The following is a 20,482-nucleotide window of genomic DNA, read 5'->3' as shown; positions in this document are numbered from 1 at the left end:
TTGAGCATCCTTTCCATTGTGCCGTTCTTCCTCCCTCACAGCTCTACAGGTGTCACTCACCCTGGAATCACCTTTCATCAATGGTCTGCCTTTCCCTGGTCAGCCTCTGGAAGGACAGTCACTAAATGTCCTTTCAGGCAGCTCCTTGCCCACTGTGGAAATTTATTTTGATTTCGGGACCCTACCTTTAGTGTGAGATTAGAAAGCCTTAGGCCCTCAGGGTCTCTCCCCCTCCTCCTCAGCTTCAGCTGAGCGAAAAAGCCCCGTGGGCTATACAAGACGCCAGGTCAGACAGCTGGGGGGAAAAAAGCCCCCAGCTCCCTCCGACCTGAGCGGAGCTATCTGAAAGATAGCCTGTGAGGCATGAGGCCCAAGAGCACCCCCCCACCAGCTGCAGCTCTGGCTGGCGGATTAGCTTGGTCTGTGGGGGTGAAGGAAGCCCCGAGATTTGAGTGGAGAGAAGGAAAGGTATATATAGACCTGGGAGTTAGACAGAAAGAGGACCAAAAGGAGGAGCAAGGAGGGGCTGACTAGAGGAGAGGATGGACTAGATAGAGAGACAAGATTAAGGAGAGGGGCTGACTAGAGGATGGACTAGAAAGACTAGAGGGGAGCTCGGACAAGGACGGAGCAGAGTTCGATTAGGAAAAGGAGAGACGGGTCTGACAAGGTTACAGGCCTTAATACAAACCAGGGAAAGTGTAACGTGCCCTGAGGCCGGAGGCGGATAAGGCCCTTATTTGTATTCAAGAAGTTCTTGAGGTGCAGCAGGTGGGAAAGAGACCGCAAGAAAGCAGTCAGGTTGTACTTTATTTCCCTGTATTCCTAATTTGAAATAGTATCTCATAAATAAACTCTGCTTTGATTATTTGGTTAAGAGGCTTCTTAATCTTTAGTCTATCAGTTTGGGAGCAGTATGGTGGAACTTTATAAACGGCCCACATTAAATTAATGAAGTCAGATAGCCAGTTAGTCAAAAGTCCCAGAATTAGTACCCCAGTCAGCTCAGCCCCCAAATTAGGCTAGTCAAGTCAAAAATATTCTAACACCACTGTGGACAAAAAGCACTAACACCCCGCCTTCCTGCTCCCCATCTCTACCGCAGGGTCTGATGTTCCTCACAGAAGCTGGCTGGAACCCACCTGACCGAGCCTTTGGTCGCGCAAGTAAAGAGTAATTTGAATCTGAGCAAACATTTGAACATATCGGTCTTCCCTTGTCCCATCCCATCCTTCTCCAGGAATACTCCAGAGGCTTCAACCTTAGGATGCTGGAAACAGGCTGGAAGCAAGCACTGAAGTCCCTCCTGCTGACTCTAAGGCTGGCTACCCAGACTGTATGGTGGAGTCATAGCCTATGAGTATCTGAATCAATGGGACCAAACCAAGCTTAAAGAATAGCAGCATTGACTGCGCTCAGGTGGGAGAATGCCCTTGGGAGCTGATTCAAAGAGACTCTAAGTCAAGGGCTCTTGACCTGTCCTAAGTCCTGGATTCCTCTGGTAATCTATCAAGCCACTTTCTCAGAACCAAGGTTTTATAAAATTGAAGAAAATGCTAAGTTTCAGTTCAAAGGGAAAATAAAGGTGTATTTTTTCCCATCTAAGCCCACAGACCCCCTAAAATCTATTAAGGGACAGCTAGGTGGTGCAGTGGATAGAGCACTGGCCCTGGAGTCAGGAGGACCTGAGTTCAAATCCGACCTCAGACACTTGACACTTACTAGCTGTGTGACCCTGGGCAAGTCAAAAAAAGAACCCCAGCTCTGACAGATGTGAAGAAACCACCAGATACTTCTGTTTAAAGACCTAGCAGTGGCCAGTGGGACCGCCTTGAGGGCAGGGGACTGTTTTACTGTTGTCTTTGTAGCCTTAGCACAGTGACTGGCACATAGTAGGTGCTTAATCAGTACTTGCTGATTGATTTTCTAGGATTCTTCTTGGCTAATGTCCCATTTACACTTGATTACCTTCAAAGCTTCTTGTATTTGGGTTCCTCCTGCTTCTCCAGTAACTATTTAACAAAACTCTGCTGTTCCTGTACCATCTTTGGCATCTGTCCATTCCTCTCTATTCCCATATTCCACTCTAGTACAGTCCCTTATTACCACCTGAACACACTGTTCAAAGAGCCTCCTGAAAGGTCTCCCCACCCCCCATCATCCCTCCCCTCACTCAGCCTGCACAACCACTGCTAGTAAGCAATCTATTGCATGCATCCTTGGCTTCAAAGATTTTTCACAGGTTTCTAAAACGTTTGGAATAAAATGGATATGTCTTTGCCTTGGCATTCGAAGTCCTCCACTACCTGGAAACAGCCAAGCATTTCTCATGTTACTCGCCTCTATGAACAGTCATGGACTGCTTATTTCCTCCTCTATCCCCTCACCTTTGCCTGTGCTCTCCTGCTTTTGCTCAGGCTTCTTCCTGTGTTGGGCACATACTTCCTTCCTCTTTCTGCTTGTCAAACTCTTACCCATCATTCAAAGAGAAAATATTGCCAGCAGCCAGAAAGAAAAATCCAAATATCAAGGAGCCATGGTGAGGATTACACAGGACTTTGCAGCTTTTACATTAAAGGATCAGAGGTTTTGGAATATGATATTCCAGAGGGCAAAGGAGCTAGAATCACAACAAAGAATCACCCACCAGCAAAACTGAGTACAGTTATCCCTTCCACATCATGACTTTCCCCATCACAGTTTTGATGTATCACATGAAAAATTAAATGTGAATTTTTGGGGAGCTTTGTGGAAGGCATAGACAGTATGTGAAGGCCAGCAGACAACACAGAGCCTATGACCAAATGCTTAACCCAAATTTTACAATAAGATACTGTAAACACTCCATAAAAGAAAAAAATCAGACTTCACTTGTACAAAGGGAGGGCCAAAGCATTTTCCAGCTTGAGGAGTAACCGCATTCCCTAACCCCTGTGATGTGGAAGGGGCAATTGTAAAAATCCTTCAGGGGAAAAATAGATATTTAATGAAACAGAGGACTTTCAAGCATTCCTCATGAAAAGACCAGAGCTGAATAGAAAATCTGACTTTCAAATACTAGATTAAGAGAAGCATAAAAAGGTAAACAGAAAAGAAAAATCACAAAGGATTCAATAAGGTTAAACTGTTTACATTGCTACATGAGCAGATGATATTTGTAACTCCTGAGAACTTTACCAGAAATAGGGCAGTTAGAAAGATTATACATAGACAGAGGGCATGCATGTGAGTTGATTATGGTGGGACGATATCTAAAACAATAAAAATAAGGGATAAAAAAGAGGGATGCACTGGGAGAAGGGGAAGAGAGAAGTGAAATGGGGTAAATTATCTCACATAAAAGAGGCATGGATTAGTTTTTACAGTGGAGGGGAAGATGGTGGAGTGGTGGGCAATTCTTAAACCTTATTCTCATCAGAATTGGCTCAAAGAAGGAACAACATACACACTCAGTTGGTTATAAAAATCTATCTTACACGGGGCAGCTAGGTGGCGCAGTGGATAAAGCACCGGCCTTGGATTCAGGAGTACCTGGGTTCAAATACGGCCTCAGACGCTTGACACTAGCTGTGTGACCCTGGGCAAGTCACTTAACCCTCATTGCCCTGAAAAAAAAAAAGTAAGCCCTTTGAGGGCAGTGATGGCCTTGCTTTCTTGTCTTTGCATCTCTAGCACTTAGCCTAGTGCTTGGCACATAGCTATCTAACCAACCTCATTGTTATCATGGTCTGAAGACCAGGAACGGGAAGCCAGGCCTCTTCCAGAGGTGAAGACTAGAGTTGGCCAGGGCTATGGGTGACTTCTGTAGCTCCCATCAAGGCCTCCGGCCCAATCTTCCCCATTCTCCAGGCCTCCTGCCCCAGCTGCCTCTTTCCCTGACATTCCCAGCACTCACATCGTTGCTGATGGTGGAGTCTCGGTGGATGAGGCGCTGGACATGGCTGTCGATGCTGCTGCCTGAGGAGAACTTGGTGAGTGTGGCCGGGTGGGCTTCCTTCTCCCGCTGCCTCACCACCACCTCACAGGCCTTCCACTCCGCCAGTACCCGCTGGTATCGGGATGCCACAGCGTCATCTACCTGTACTTGAGAAATACCCAGTATTCTGATGGGGAGTTTGCACAGACCCCCTTTTCCTGCAATGGGCTTCTACCCACCTACCTGGGCTCATACCCAACCCTACCTCCTGAAGGATGATCAGTTTCCCATGTCTGGGAGCCCAGGGAAAGGGTAGAACTGGGGCAGCCTTGGGGCAGAGGAATCATATGATCAAAGGCTATTTAGGGATGACAGGGTTTGAGCTGAGAGGGGAGACTAGCACAAGGTCCCCCCCCCCCATAGAAGCAGCCCCGGGACTGAGCCCCAGGCCTCTATTTCTTTTACTTCTGAGACTGCCGTTCCTAGGAGGCTGAAACTATCTGTGAAACTGGGACCCCAGGGCGGGGGAGGGGGGGATTGCAACCCAAGCCTTGTCCAACCGGGATCCCTTTCTGCCTCACCACCCTGGGGCCGTGTTTTTTCACCTGCTCCATCTCCTTCTTGCTCATGCCAAACTTGTAGTGTCCAAGTAGAAAGGGCCAGACGTCTTTGCGGATCTCATGTTCCACACCCCCATAGTACACTCTCCTCAGAAGCTCTAGCTCTTTGTAGTTCTGAGTGTCAGAGAAGGGAGAAGAAGGGAGGAGAGAGAAAGGAAAGGAAAAGTGAGAAGAACAGAGAGGAGGAAAAAAGGAGAGAAGAGGGAAGAGGAAGGGATGTGAGGGGAGAGGAAAGTCAGGGAAATGAAAGGAGAAGAAAGAAAGGGAGGGGAGGAGGGAGGGGAGAGTAGGAGAGAAAAGGGGAAAGAAGCAAAGAAGGGGGGAAGAGGAGGGGATGGGAAAGGAAGAAAGGGGAGAGGAAGAGAGAAGAGAGGAAGGGAGAGGAGAGAGGATGAGGGGGAAGAGGAGACTCCCCTAAGCCTCAGATTCCATCCACTTGGTAAGTGGGCAGGGCAGAGAGACCCTTCTCTCTACCTCCTGACCAGATCCTCCTTCACTCCCCCTTGGGTGGTCAAGCTCTGGGTGGATGGTAACAGCACAGGTGGAAGAAACCCTGATTCTTGACTCAGCTCACTCCTTGGACACCCCGTAGCTCAGACAGGCTCTTCACACAGCCTCACCCCCCCTGAGTGCAGGAGATTCCAGTATCCGCACAGCTAAGGCCTAACTAATGGCACCCAAAGTTCTTTTCACAGGACTGAGAGATGGAAGGGCCCTCAGACCATCTAGTCCAATCCTCTTATCTGAAAGAAGAAAAAACTACAGGCGAGGGAGAGGGAAACAACTTGTCCAGGGTCACATGGAGAGTTAGTGGCAGAACTATGATTAGTCATGGCCACATCTCCTAGGAAAAGCAGCACAGTCAGACCACTGGATTCCTCAGAAGATTGGCATTCAAAGTGTGGTTCCTGCATATCCTAATTGTGCTAGTGGACAATTAATCTTTGTACCTCAGTTTCCTTGTCTGTAGAATGGGTCTAAAAATACTTATAGTGCCTCCTTCAGAGGTCTGCTGGGGTGGAGGTGGGGAGAACCTCTCTCTACTCCATCATCATAGACCAAGGCCAATTGATGGTTAAATAATTTGGGATTACTCTTCACCCTGCAGTCTCCCCTCTCTTTCCTGTGGAGGACCCCATTCCGTGTGACTGGGCAGCTTACCTCAGATCAAGCGGTTCTCTTACCCTAGTCCCTGGGCACTACCCCACACTAGTCCCTTGTCTCCTTCCCCCACCCACCCACACCCTCCAGAACCCTTCCCAAACCTTCTTATCTTTCTGGTACTTGCTCCACACATCCTTGGTGAGCCCCCCTGAAGCTCCTGAGGACCGGTCAGGTGGGATGATATTATGATGTACCAGGGCGGACAGGTGGGTCCTAACGGTGGACAGGTGTCGGCAGTATGCCAGCCCTGGTGGGGAGGGGAGGCAGGAGACTTAAAATTGAAGCTCCCAGGGGGCTGGCTCTATGGCTGAGGAGTGGGAGACAGAGAGGGTTTCCCAAGGGCAGCTTCCCCTCTCCCCTCCCACATCACTCACATCCATAGAAGGCCCGGGACACGATCTGTCTCTTCATGTTCTCGCACAGCAGTCTCAGGGGCATCCTGCGGAAGAGAGAGCCACAGTTCAGGGGAAATAGGCAGGGTGAGGCCTGAGACACCCCTTCCCTCTTCCTAACTCCCATGCAAACCTCAGGGAGAGATTGGGGAGCCACGGAGAGAACACTAGACTTTGGAGTCAAGAGGCTAAGGTTCGAGTCCTGGGCTCTGCGACTGTGAGCATCACCACCTGAGAGGGGCCCATGCTTGCTCATTCACCCTGGGTAAGCACACCCCCATCAACCTCTCCCACCTGTTCCATCTCCTTTCTTAATGGGTGACTGGGCAAGTCACTTCTCAGGGCCTCAGTTTGTTTCTCTGTAAAAGGTGAGGGAGGGGTGACCCAGGTCTCCAAGGTCCCTTTGAGCCCTGAAAAGTAAATTCTGGGCAATCAAGGTCCAGGCTCCTGCTGCTCACCTTGCTCAGGCCCTCAGAGGGAGGGCTGGCTCTAAGAGATTTCAGGGGTGTGGGCCTCTCCCCTGAGGCTCAATCAGCAAACATCCTTTTCTACTTCTCTTGAGAACCGGGGAGTCTGACCTCTGCTCTTCTGGCTCTGGGCTTTCTCAATATCTGAGGCAGAGATGCTTCATCTGTCCCTCATGAACAGAACTGGGAAGTATGCATGGCAGGCAAAGAAACTGTTTCATCTTTCCCAATCTAATCCTCACGGCCTGGTCACCAGTGGAGGGCACCCTTGGGCAGTGAGTGGATCCATCGATATGCTGGGCACTGTGCTATAGGCACTGTTCCCCTCTGGGGAAGGCCCTTGGCCTTGAACTTGGGCTCAGGATATGCTTACAGGGATAGAGGGAGGTCCAGCAGGGACTCCAGATAGCAGGACAGGATTCTGGTCAATAACCCCAAGGGTTATTATATAGAAAGATTTACAGAGATCTCGCCAAGAGCACACAAGGCACTGGGCTCATGAATATGCCACCTCGTCATCTTCTGGGTGTGGCAGCCCTACCTTATCTCTCCTGACTGAATATGGTTGGAGGTTTAGCAGCAGAGGGACAGGGAAACACAAACAGAGGAGTAGACTGGAATCATACGCAGACACAGCCACACCCACACCCACAAGGAAGTCAAGAGAGAGACGGACAAGGAGACGCTAATGGGATGAAGTGGGATAAAGAGGTTTATGCCTAGATTCAGGAACTCTCCATCCTACCTCCTTGGCTAACTCTCTTGGTGATCTCAAGCAAGTCACCATCTTTTTCTTTTTCTTTTTTTTTTTTGGTGAGGCAATTGGGGTTAAGTGACTTGCCCAGGGTCACACAGCTAATAAGTGTCAAGAGTCTGAGGCCAGATTTGAACTCAGGTCCTCCTGAATCCAGGGCCAGTGCTCTATCCACTGTGCCACATAGCTGCCCCAAGTCACCATCTTTTTAAGCCTTGGTTTCTCTACCTGTGAAATGGGTATAATAATGCTGTAGTGGAAGAAGTGCTGAATTTATAGGCAGAGGAAATGGATTTGACCCCTGTCTCTTACTTACTCCCTACCTGACTTTGGGCAAGTTTAAAAAAAAATTTCTCTGGGCCTCAGTTTCCTTATTTGTAAAGGAAACAGAATGAAAAACATTTTACTTAGACAAGAGGAGACTTTAGAAGGAAGAGGATAACTGTCTTCAGCCATCAGAAGGGCTGTTGCAAGACAAAGGGATCACAGGCTGTGAAGCTCAATCCCAGAGGAGCAATGGATAGAAGTGGTGAAGACGAATTTAAGCTTGATGTCAATGTAGGGTTTCACCTAATCACTTTTTTAATGGGACCTGTGATTTCAGCAGAATAGGGAGTTCTTGGGAGCAGCTAGGTGGCACAGTAGATAAAGCACCAGCCCTGGATTCAGGAGGACCTGAGTTCAAATCCGACCTCAGATACTTGACACGTACTAGCTGTGTGACCCTGGGCAAGTCACTTAATCCCCCATTGCCCTGAAAAAAAGGAATAGGGAGTTCTTGGCAAGGAGGTGGATAGAAAGAAAAAAACTTCCTACACCAATACAAACTGACACCACCTCTTCATTTTCTAGTCTTAGACCTTTGCTAGAAATGGGGCTTGAACCTGCATGTTCCTGACTGGGAGGCCAGTACTCTATCCACTACCCTATGCTGCTTCTCACTTGGCCAGAACAGATCAAAAACCAATGCTTTTTCTGCAGAGAGATATAATAATAAAAATAAGAACTAGGAGAGTGGAGAATTTTGCCTCCTCTTAGCTTTTGTTTGGGTTTAAATTCTTCTGGGTAGCCTTCTGAAATGGATCTTGAGAGCAAACAAGATGTCTGGTATATCCAACACAGCTGCTGTGGGTTTTTTTTTTGGGGGGGGGGGCGGGACACAGTCCTCAGAAATGTACTGGGGCACAGGATTCCCACATTGAGTTAAATAGTAATTGCAAGGAATTTCTAACCTTAAGTCAGATAGCTATCTGGTTCCTGGGTGAGTAAAACTGGCTTAGCTCCCAAGAAAATTTCCTAACAATTAGAAGTATCCCAGAGTAGAATGCACTGCGCCTCAGAAGGTAGTAGAGTTCCCTCTCACTGGAACCTTTTTTTTTTTTTTTTGGCGAGGCAATTGGGATTACCCTGGGTCACACAGCTAGTAAGTGTTAAGTGTCTGAAGCTGGATTTGAACTCAGGTCCTCCTGAATCCAGGGCCAGTGCTCTATCCACTATGCCACCTAGCTGCCCCAGAATTTTAATAGTTTTTATTTTTATCTCACCTTCATTTTTTTTTTTTTTTTGGTGAGGCAATTGGGGTTAAGTGACTTGCCCAGGGTCACATAGCTAGTAAGTGTCAGGTGTCTGAGGCAGGATTTGAACTCAGGTCCTCCTGAATCCAGGACCAGTGCTTTATCCACTGTACCACCTAGGTGCCCCCTCACTGGAACCTTTTAAACAAAGACTATCTACGACCCCTTGCCAGGGATGTTGTAGAGGGAAATTTCGTTCAAATATTTATTAGACCAGATAATTCTTCCAACACAGAGATTCTATGATTGTGCAATCCTATAATCTGTTTTACCTACCAAAAGTGACCTTGATGTTTTATATTCCAAAAACAAATAAACCCAACCAAGAACCCAAACCCAATTCCAGATTCCTAGTAAGCCATCTTGTGTTAGTTTCTAGTTAATAACTCTTCTCTGTGTACTTTTCAGATTATGAACATAAAGTTGTATTGAAAGTAAAAACAAATCTACAGGAGAAAAGGAGATCAGAAAGAACTCTGAAGCAAACAATGCACTTTTTGTTATTTGGTTAAAGTTAACATACACGTTTTAATAATTGTAAATCTTTTGGTGTTTATGGCTTTTAATATATGGTTTTTAAGATTTGTTTTTGTTGATGCTAATGAGTTTATAATGAAAATTACAAAATTACAAAAAAGAGACATGATTCAATTCCACAAATGTTTATTAACTCCCTATGTATGAGGGGCAAGCTTTCAAAGAACCTGTGAGAAGCACAATGCCAGGTATGTCTTACCTCATGCTTTGCACATAGTAGGTGCTCATCACACATTCACTGACTGGTCACATTGGGAGAAGCACAAAGACAATGAGACAGAAATGGGCACATACCCCCAACTGCTCAGAGGCACACACAAAGTCACAGATAGCCATCGAAGGAGGCACACAAACAAAAGGACATTGAGGTGAGGATTGTAAGTTCCTTGGTTCCCCGCCTACCCATCCCCCCCCCCAATATGTTCATGTTTTTCTCAGTCCCTCACCTGGGAGCCCACTCACCTGTCCTGGGCACAGTTGCAGTAGCTGGGTGGGTCATAGGGGGAACTTCTGATAGAGCAGGAGAGACAGGAGGTGCGGCCAATTGGAGGCTCAAACTGCCAGGCTGGTGGGCTCGGCCCAAAGCCTTGCATCTCGATCATGTCCCCGGCATCTAAGGACAAGGGAGTGAGTGATGGTCAGGGCTGTGGGTGCAGCATCCCTCCCATGGTGCCCATCTTAACAGGGCTGTGCCAGGCCTTGCTGCCTGGAGCTGCAGCTCAGATTCACCCCTTGGCAGAAGACTGGAGGCCTCGGGGAAGGGGCGGGGGGAAGTCTCAGCCTGGAGGCCCAGAGGCAGGAAAGGTGAAGCCAGAGGCTCTCCTATTTTGCCAACTGCATGTCTGCTTGTGTTCTTTTTATAGGATTAAATACCATGGCAGAGAGAGGAAAGGATGGAAAAGTATGGACTTATCTCTTTGGATTCCACTCTCCGGGGGATGGAGGAGTAGAGGGGAAACAGTTGGAGCCTAAAAAGACTGCCTGGTGGCCCGGCCTCTGAAGGATATACTGGTCCCTCTCAGTCTATGTCAGACAGCTGTGGATAGAGTCAGCTTTTGAATCAGGAAGACCTGGGTTCAAGTCTTGCTCCAGAGACATACTAATTTGCCAGGTGACCCTGGGCAAGTCATTTAATTTCTCTGTGCCCCATGGCAACTCTCAAAGACTATACATTGAGAGATTATCTGCATTGGTAGAAGAAGTTTCCTCATTGGGAATGAAATCACAGGCTCAATCTAAAACGAAAACTCCTGGACTAGAATTGAATTGGAGAAAGGGCGAGACCAGACTTATTTTCCTGACAATCCATGGGCAGAGGTCTCTTCCCTGACCCTCACCTGTCATTGGTTTTGCAGCTCATGTGACTACCTGCTAGGATGAAGGGATTATGAGTATAACCTGCTCTAAAGAGGGAGGGAAGGCTCCACTTTGGAGGAATTTCGGAGGTCATGGGGCTGCTTCTCTTCAGCCAGAGAATAAAGAAGGGGCCAGCAGGCTCTGCCAAGGTCTGGGGGCTCCCTTTGGGCCGCTGTCTGGTTAGCAGGGGTACCTAGGTGGATAGAACACTGGGCCGGGAGTCGGGAAGAGCTGGGAGACTTTAGGGAAGCCCCATAACCTCTGCTTGCCTCAGTTTCACCAGCTGTAAAATGAAGACAATGATGCCACCTGCCTCCCCGGTTGCTGTAAGGATCAAATGAGATTGTATTTATAACGGGCTTAGCGCAGTGTCTGGTACACAGTAGGCACCATCCAAACGCTGGCTACCTTGTCCATGAAACCTCTCCTGATCCCCCAGCATCCAGGGCCCTCCTTCCCAACTCTGTGTCATATTCACTTTGGATGCATGTCCTGTTTGTAGGCATTGAGCAAGGTTTAAGAGGCAGGAAGACCTGGGTTCAAGTCCCATCTCTGAAGGGACTGTGTGACCCTGGGCAAGTCACTTCTTCCCCTCTCGGTGCTCCAGGCATCTCTCTCAGAAGTTGCAGAGAGGGTGGCAACCTGCATCAATGGAAGGAGTTTCCTCATCTGGGAATTGCCTATACCAGTCACAGGTCCAGCCCCTATCTCCTCTCTTAAATGTTCTGTCAATGTGCAGAGGTTGTCTCCTGCATTAGAAGGGAAGCCCTTTGAGGGCAAGGACCATGATTTTGTAGCCTCCAGTTTTGCCCGCACTCCAGTCTGTTCTCCGTCTGGCTACTAAAGTGAGTTTCCTAATGCCAAAGTCCCACCATCACAGCACTAAACTCCCTACGGCCTCCAGAATCAAATGCAAAATGCTCTATCGGGCACTCAAAGCTCTTCCTAACTCAGCCCCCTCCTACCTTTTGAGTCTTCTGATATCTCCCTCCCTGACTTGTACTCTTCATTCCAGTGACACTGGCCTCCTGGCTGTTCCACGCACAAGACCCTCCATCTCTCAGCTCCAGGCATTCTCTCTGGTTGTCCCCCATGCCTGGAACGTTCTCCATTCTGTGCTCTGATTCCGGACCTCCCTGGTTTCCTTTAAGTCCCAAATAAAATCCTACTGCCTACGGGAAGCCTTCCTCAACCCCTCTTAATTCCAATGCCTTCCCTGTGTTAATGATTTCTTATTTATCTTTTTTAGCTTGCTTCGTATATAATTATTTGTGTGTCGTCTCTCCCATTAGATCTGTAAGTTCCTTGAGGGCAGGGATTGTCTTTGGCCTCTTTTTGTATCTCCAGAACTTACCATGTGCTTAGCACATAGTAGGTGCTTAATAAATGGGTCTTGATTAATGGAGAGCTGACTTAGGTGGATATGTCTCCACTCCAGAACCCATGCTTGGGATACATTTGACCCTCAAAGCTTTCCTTCTAGGCTTAGCAGGGATAATGATGGTAGTGGGAGGGGCACCACTTATAGGTCCAATAGTTAGAGGAGAAAGAGCAAAGAGAAGAAAGGGAGTAAGAGGGTTGATGATGAAAAGACATGGGAAAGAGGGGCAGAAGAAAGATTTGTGTGATGGGGCATGGCCCCGCCAAAAGCTGTGAGCTGCCTAGCCTCTGGAAAGTGGTCCTCCCCATCACTAGAAGTCTTCTTTAATCTCATGGCAAGGATGCCATAGACAGAATGATCTTGGTCAGTCTAAGTTAGACTAGGTGCCCCCCACAGTCCAGCCAGCACAGTGGCTAGAGTGCTGGGCTTGGAATCAGAGAAACCTGAACGTGAATCTTTTCTCAGGCCTTATTAGCTATGGGATCCCAGGCAAATGATTGACCATCTCTCAGCCTCAGTTTCCACATCTGTAAAGTGGAGATGATAATAATAGCACCGACTGCAGGGAGGATTAAATGAGATAACACGTACCATGCTTTGTAAGACAAGCCTTAAAGGTCTCTATACATGCTAACTGTTGTTATTATTGATAATGTTATTGCTATTAATGCCCACTTATCTAATGTGTCCCTCAGGCTGTGTAGATAATTGGGGGAGAGTGAGTACATCATAGCTCAGTCGCTGATCCCTGCTTGGGAAGGGAGCTGGTCATGAGCTCTCTGTGCCTTTGGCAGGAGAAGCCTGGAGGGGCCCAGATAGCAAAGCTGCGTCCTGGCCCCACCAGCACCTTGCCTGCCATCTGGGCTCCGGACCCTTGTGCCGCCAGGATCTCCAGAAATAGCTGGCCCTTCAACTCCATCAGGAGGAAAATTAAGGGAACAGACTTGGTGAGGATGAGCTGCGGCTCTGGATCAAGGGTGGGGGTTGGAGGGGTGCGAGCGGTATCCCCAAAAGAGAGGTCAGGTTAGCAAAAGGGGAGGGACATGGACATGGCAGGAAAGCGAGGAAGGGCCGAGTCCAACTCATGCACTCTGCAGCAGGAAGCAGACCCTCAACTGACCGGGAGGAGCAGAGCCCCTGCTAACCATCCAGCCACTGGGACAGCAGGGAGCAGGGTCACAGGTAGGGAAGGAGGGGAGGAGCGGAGGAGGGGAAGATCATGAATGCCAAACCAAAGAGGAAAAGCCATGCCCAGGCAGTGGGTCCCACCCAACAGAAGTCTCATGGAAGAATGCTCTTCACCTTAATTCTCCAGGAAGGAGCTGAGTGAGCCAGCGTGTAAATGTCCCATCTTGTTCCGTTCAACATACAACCAACCCAGTACACAGCCAGGGCTCCGGAGGGACTAGACTCTGGGGCCATCTCAGGGTCAGCGAGTTTGTTCTGTTGGGTTTGGCTTCCTCCCCCATGCATGGAGGCAAAAACCATTGAGAAGGCGGAACCCCACAGCTCCCAGAACTCTGAGTGAAAGGCATCTGGCCTAGAATTAGTGTGAACAGCATCTCTGCTCTGGGGACTGTCAGCGGGAAGTGGGGAAGGAGAGGCAAGGGCTGGGGTCGGGGGGAGGGGGGGGAAGGGGAAGGGAGGTCTGGACACCCGCCACTTTATCCACATGCACCAAAAGTCAAGCATGTTGCAGAACTCAGAAGCAAAGGTTAGCAAACGGGACCCAACAGTGTTGTCATTGTGGACGAGAAGAAGGGAACACACATGGGATGTGGGAAGCCCGCCCCCTCGCTCTCTTGTGCCAATCCCCTCCCTCCCTGGCTACATCTGGCCTACCTCAGCTACCAGCTCCCCATCCCCAAGAAGCTGGTGGGGGGTGATGGGGTGTGGAGTGTAGAGTGAATATGTGGGCATAAAGGACAAACCTGCCCGGTCTCCACTCTCAGTTCCCCTAGGGCCTTCTCCACTGGCCCGGGAACAAACAGCCCCGGAAACTCTGAGCTCAAAGGCTGGATTCCAAGCCAGGGCCTCGCTAGGCAAGAGACCGGGGCTTCTGAAAGCTCTGTACAGCTGGGGATCTGCGGGGACCCTGCCCTCACTCTAGCCTTGCTGTCTCCTCTCTTCCTGAGGAGGGGCCTCCTCTAAGCTCTCAGGCAGGACTCTGCCCACAGCTGATCCCCGCAGCTCTTAGAGGAAGCAGCAAAAAGGAGCCTAGCCCTCGAAACTCACTCCATCCTCGGTGTTCTCTGGTCCTTTAGAGGCAGCCCACTTCAGGGGGAAAGGGCATGCTAACAGCCTCTGAAAATAAGCGCCAGCCCACAGGCCCAGGGCCTGAAAGGAACCGGGCTGAGGCGGGGACTGGGGGGATAGAGGACTGGGCCTGTGATCTCCCCCTCCACCTTCTCTTCAGTGGAACAGCTCAGAGGCTTGCTTCGAGCACCAAGAGGCCGAGGCACTGCCCTGGGACTGGCCCGGGGCCACATGGCCAGGCTGGGTCAGAAGGGACACTCAGTCACAGGATTTTAGCTCTGAAGCTACCAGGCACCTTAGTCACCTGCTAGTCCAAGCTCCCCATCTTACAGATGAGGAAACTGAGACCCTGGGAGCTAAATGATTTGCCCAATGTTGTAGATCATGATGTCCACTTTGCAGAACTGCCAATAAACAGGTTAATTAACATCAGAAATGGGGCTCTGCTTTCCTGCTTCTTTTGACTCCTATTAGAAGAGTCGGGGAGAGGCAGTGTGGTAGGAGGGGGTTTCCTTACCTAGGAGTCCCATATACCCATGAATGCACAGCCCAATCCTCTTAATAATAGCGGACATTTATATAGCACCTACTATGTGCCAGGCCCTGGGCTAATTGCTTTACAATGATCATCTTTTGGTCTTCACACCAACCCTAAGAGGTAGGTGCTATTATTATCCCCATTTTACAGATGAGGAAACTGAGGCAAACATCAGTTAAGTGACTTGCCCAAGGTCATGCAGCTAGTGAGCATCTGAGGCCGAATTCAACTGAGGTCTTCCTGACTCCAGGCCCTGAGTTTTCTCTAGTGCACTAGTTGGCTGCCTCTTACTGGCCCCTGGTCTACTTACATGGCCTCTAATATCCTTCAAATTGGTAGAGCTAAGGGCAGCTAGGTGGCACAGTGGATAAAGCACCAGCCCTGGATTCAGGAGGACCTGAGTTCAAATCTGGCCTCAGACACTTGACACTTACTAGCTGTGTGACCCTGGGCAAGTCACTTAACCCTCATTGCCCTGCCAAAAAAAAAAAATTTGGTAGAGCTGTTATCTTCTGATCTCTGATCCTCTAGGTCCCACCTCTGACACATATTGGCTGTGTGACCCTAGGCAAGTCACTTACTCCTCTGCTTATTTCCTCACTGGGGGATTTGTTAACACCAATGGAATCACAAGCCTAGTCTTTAAAAAAAAAGACAAATACAAGAGGTGGAAAGGCAAGGTCTTCAGGAGGAGAGGTGATAGAAAGGCCTAGTAATCTTGAGGCTTGGTGGAAGAATTAAGGTTTAAACTCCCCCAGGTAGAAAACAGGAGTGGGCCTGTTGGTTCAGGGGCTTGGGAAGGGCCTGAGATGGGAAGGCACATTTCCAGAGAGCCTCAGCCAAGCGACTAAGGTAAATTGAGTCCTGGGGACATTGGGAAAGGAAGTCAGGGGAAGTGTGGCACAGTGGCAAGAATACTGCCCAAGAGTCAGAGGACCTGAGTTCTAATCCCGCCTCTGATGTTTACTACTAGTGGGACCCTCCCTGGGAAAATAGTTTTATCTTCCTAAGTCTCTGTTTTCTTTTTCTTTTTCTTTTTTTTTTTTGGTGAGGCAATTAGGGTTAAGTGACTTGCCCAGGGTCACACAGCTAGTAAGTGTCAAATGTCTGAAGCCGGATTTGAACTCAGGTACTCCTGACTCCAGGGCCGGTGCTCTATCTACTGCGCCACCTAGCTGCCCCAGTCTCTGTTTTCTTAACTGTACAATGAAGAGGGTGGGCCAGTCAGTCTCTATCTAAGGTCCCTTCTAACTCTAAATCTATGATCCTATGATCTCTAGCTGTCATCACCACCTTTCCTGGAGGTACCCATGCAGCACAGTGGACATGGGCCTGAAGTCAGGAAGACCCAAGTTCAAATCCAGCCTCAAATACTTATTAGCTATGTGGTCCTGGGCTAAGTCACTTAACCTCTTTCTGCCTCAGTTTCTTTGACTATAAAATGAGGATAATAATAGCACCTGTCCCCCAGGGCTGTTGTGAAGATTAAATGAGATAATATTTGTAAAGTGCTTAGGACATGTGGAATGTGTCTAATAAATACTTCCTTCCTCCCTTTCTCCTCACCCCCACTCTAGAATCTTTCATTCCCTACAAGATTCAGCTCGAGTTGCTTTCTACACAAATCTTCTCCTGACCCCCCCAGCTGCTAGTGCCCCCCAATTACCTTGTATGTATTTTGTATATTACATATATTGTATATTACATTATTATATGAATTGTATCATAGTAATATACAAAGTACATTGTATATTACATTATTGTATGAATTGTATCACAGTAATACACAAAGTATATTGTATATGTATATTGTACATTATATTATTATAAGAATTGTATCATAGTAATATACAATGTACATTGTACATTACATATATTCTTTCCATATGTACTTGTCTCCCCCATAGAACATAAGCTCCCTGAGGGCAGGGACTGCTTTGTCTTTGTCTCTAGATCCCAACACCAGCACAGTTCAACACTTTTTTTAACCTGATCTGTGATTTCATCACGTGGAGCTCTCCCAGGGAGATACATCCTTTACCAATGCAGATAGCCTCTTCTTTTGCCAGAGGAGAGAGTCTCAAACCTTTATAGTCTCAGACAGCTGAGTCTTAGAGGTTAAGTGACTAGCCCAGGGTCACACGGCTAAGTCTAACTCAGAGGCATGATTAAACCTGAGTTTTCTGGTCATGCTGCCTCACACAGGAGGTGCATAATAAATGCTTATTGACTGATGGGCTAACAGTGAGTGAGCTAGGGATTCCCAAGCCTCTGGTGAGAGTGTGGCATCCACAACGGCAGAAGCTCCATGGCTACAAGGCATTTATGTGTGCAAGTGTATGCATGTATGTGCATGAGTGTGTGTGAGCACAAAGAAGCTAAGCCAGTACATTTCTTCCCAATGCCCCATCTCTCCCGCTGTCAGATCTGCCTGGGGTCCTCACCACCTGTCCAACTGTTAGGGACCTAACCTAGGAGAAACCTCCCTCAGTAAATTGCCTAGCCATTGAACTACGAGACCTCTGAGGTCCCTTCCAGCTTGAAATCTTTTATCCCATAGGCCAAGGACCCTTCCAGGGCCTCAGTTTCCTTATCTGTAAAGTGAGGCCATGGGACTAGATAACACTTGTTTCTTCCAGCTTTGAATCTACCATCCTGGGGTCTTACCTATGTATTTGCTTGGGCAAATCCCACCTCTGTGGACTCGGTTTCCTCCTCTGTCAAATGAGACCCTCAGACAAGGTGACCTCCCCCATTACTGATTAGGTAAAGGGTCAGAGAATTAATGGTATGGATGACTAAAAAATGGAAGAAATGACTAAATTGAAGCTGCCATCATCTTGGCCCCAGACAAAGAAATGGACTGGAAATGTATATGAGGTTCCCAACATGTGATGGACAGAGGGCTGAATTTGAAGTTCTAAGACCAGAGTTCGAATTCTGCCCCTGCCACTTTGCTACTCAAGTGACCAAGTGGTCACACCCTTTTCCTTCCTGGGGCCCCAATTTCCTTCTTTGTTATAGGAGAGGGGTGAGACTAGATGCCCTGCTCAGTTCTCTCACCCATCCAGCCCTCTTCCTCTCCTCTCTCTTCTTGCTGGCCCCATTTACCCTTCCTTCCTACCGTGTCTCCCTCTCACAGACTCTCTGCCTGACTCTCAGGGAGTCCAATGATGCCAACACTGTTGTATGAGTCCCTGCAGGTTGTGGCCAGTGGACCCGGTGGAGAGGGAGAATCAGGGCATGGGGGAGGGGGGTCAGGGAGGGACGCGGGATAAAAACCTTTCATCAGATTGGGAGCTGTGAGGTTCCGCGAGCAGATCATTGACAGCATCGCGTGTAGTCTATCCTCCTCTTCCTCATCATCGTCCACCGAGGCCGCGCGGCTGGCAGCTAAGTGGTGGTAGTTAATAGTGACTGCTCAAAGAGAATAGTGAGAGAGGCTTGTGAGGGCCTGGCAGGGAGGGGCTCCAGGGAATGGTGTTCTCCCACACCCCCTCGGAGAGGGAGGAGGAGGAGATGTGAGGGAGTTCACTCACTGAGTTATTTTTGTGGGGAGGGGGCATAAGAGTTTCAGCCCAGCTTTGATGGGGAGGCCCTCTCCATCCAGGAACAATGCAAGAGAGAGAATCAAAATCTTGACAATGTATGGTGCGAAACTGGGGATGGGGGTGGCACAGGGGCAGGCTAGCGCCACTCTGGGCAGTCTAGATATGGAGCTAAATGCTGGAAGGATAGGTGGAAGATAGAATACCAATCATACCACCAACTCTGGAATGCTTGGGGTTACACTGAGCAGAGAATGCCTGGAGGACTGATATCCCCAGATAAATACAATATGGTTCCTATCTCTGCCAGTCACTTTAGCTAACCATTCAGGTCTTATATTAGGGCTGCCCATGAGCTGCTCCTTGGGCTCCTGGACTAAGATCTGGGATATGACTAAAAGATAGAGAAGAGGGAAAGCAAAAATGTCTGGATAATCCATACACTGCATCTATTGCAATTTAAATTCCAGGCCTGCAAGCAAAATGTACTTTCTGAAGAGTACCTAACCTTCTTATCCTTCGACCTATGCTACCTTTTCTCCCAAGCCTTGGCCTACAGGGGTTGAGCAGTATGCCATCTTGGAAAGCACTTTTGACTTCAGGGCCAGGAAATCTGGGTTTAGATCTTGCCAGTCGTCACTAGCTGGGTGACCCTGGGCAACCTTTCTAAGCCTCAGCTTCTTCTACTGTAAAATGGGAATAATGCTATTTATACTATTGTGGAAAGAGTGCTGGACTTGGCATCAGGAAGACCTGAGTTCAAATCCTGCCTCAGATACTTATTAGCTATATAACCCTGGGCAAATCACTTAACCTCTCTCAGCCTCAGTTTCCTCGTTTGTAACATAGATATAACAGCACCTACCTCACAGAGTTGTTGTGAGGATCAATTGAGATAGCATTTGTAAAATGCTTTGCAAACCTTAAAGCATTATGTGAAAGCTACTACTACTAGTACTACTACTGGCCTCCCAAGGTAGTTATTGGAAGAAGGGAGATGGAGAGGGCTCTATAAACCTTAAAAGACCCTAGAATTGTGAGCTACTGTAATTCTGATTTGCTCCTAAGTAGTTGAAAGTTGGCTGTGTTTCTTCTTCCCTTTGTATAGTGCCAGCTAAGGGATCCTAGAGGGGTGGGCTGGGCTGTCTCGTAACAAATGATCTGGAATGGTAAATTCTAGGTTGGTGGGTCTAAATGAGAAAACAAGTCTGCTCAGATCAGGGGCAGCAGAACCAACAACTGAATGTTCAAGTCACTGGGGCTTCTCTGTGGCCAGGTCCCAAAATATACCTCCACATGCCCATAATCCCTTGGGTACAGGGTTTGGGGTTAAGGCAGATGTTTTCCGGACTTGGATCCCTGTGGCAACTTCCTTCTCCCTTGCATCCCCCAAGCCCAGCAAAAGGCCAACTCACCTGGCCCCTGCCCACTGTATCAGAGAAGCTCTCACTGTCAACTGAGCTACCACAGAGATAGGTAGGCCCTGGGCCACAGAAGTGTTCAGAGGTTTAAACCTCCAGAGATGGGCACCAACCACACACAGCCAGGGTCTGAAGGAGACTGGGAATTGGAATGAATGAGAAATCCCATCTTCTCGGTCTCCCTTTCTAAGCCTATCGTAGGGTCTGCTTTTCTCACATGCAGCTTGAATCTTGAGTCTGATCCTGCTACTTATTCACTGGATGGCCTTAGTGAAGTCACTCTATACTTTGCTGAGCCTCATTTTCCTCCTCTACAAAAATGAGGGACTTCAATGATCCATGAGGACTCTTTCATCTCAAACTCTATGGACCTCTGAGCCTATCTGGTTGTAGGTGGTGCCCGTGTTCTAAAAAAAAGTCAACTGGAAGAGAAGATAGAAAAGTGATGGCTAAGCGGAAGAGGAAGACTTGGGCACAAAGAATCATTGGGGGCAGAAAGCTATATACGGAACCCATCCATCTGGCTTTGAACCAGCCTAGCTAAGCAAGCATTCCTCA

At 48.4% G+C, this 20,482-nt stretch overlaps 1 protein-coding gene across 2 annotated transcripts in view; it reads right to left on the bottom strand.

Annotated features, from left to right (window-relative positions):
* The window catches only part of SGSM2 (small G protein signaling modulator 2), a 75,140-nt gene that overhangs the window by 10,879 nt on the left and 43,779 nt on the right, over positions 1-20,482 (bottom strand). Inside the window, exons 12-17 of one of the 2 annotated variants that reach the window (XM_044004616.1) lie at positions 18,238-18,372; positions 9,887-10,037; positions 6,075-6,139; positions 5,802-5,947; positions 4,522-4,650; positions 3,896-4,078 (exon numbers count right to left, since the gene is read on the bottom strand). In XM_044004616.1, the coding sequence (XP_043860551.1) occupies positions 3,896-4,078; positions 4,522-4,650; positions 5,802-5,947; positions 6,075-6,139; positions 9,887-10,037; positions 18,238-18,372 (809 nt within the window). The remainder of the gene's footprint in view (positions 1-3,895; positions 4,079-4,521; positions 4,651-5,801; positions 5,948-6,074; positions 6,140-9,886; positions 10,038-18,237; positions 18,373-20,482) is intronic. The other variant, XM_044004617.1, reaches the window with a different exon arrangement.

The sequence above is a fragment of the Dromiciops gliroides genome, chromosome 4 (genome assembly GCF_019393635.1).
Source record: "Dromiciops gliroides isolate mDroGli1 chromosome 4, mDroGli1.pri, whole genome shotgun sequence".
Taxonomy (NCBI): domain Eukaryota; kingdom Metazoa; phylum Chordata; class Mammalia; order Microbiotheria; family Microbiotheriidae; genus Dromiciops; species Dromiciops gliroides.
The sequence above is the reverse complement of the archived record's forward strand: the minus strand, read 5'-3'. Positions and strand labels throughout refer to the sequence as shown.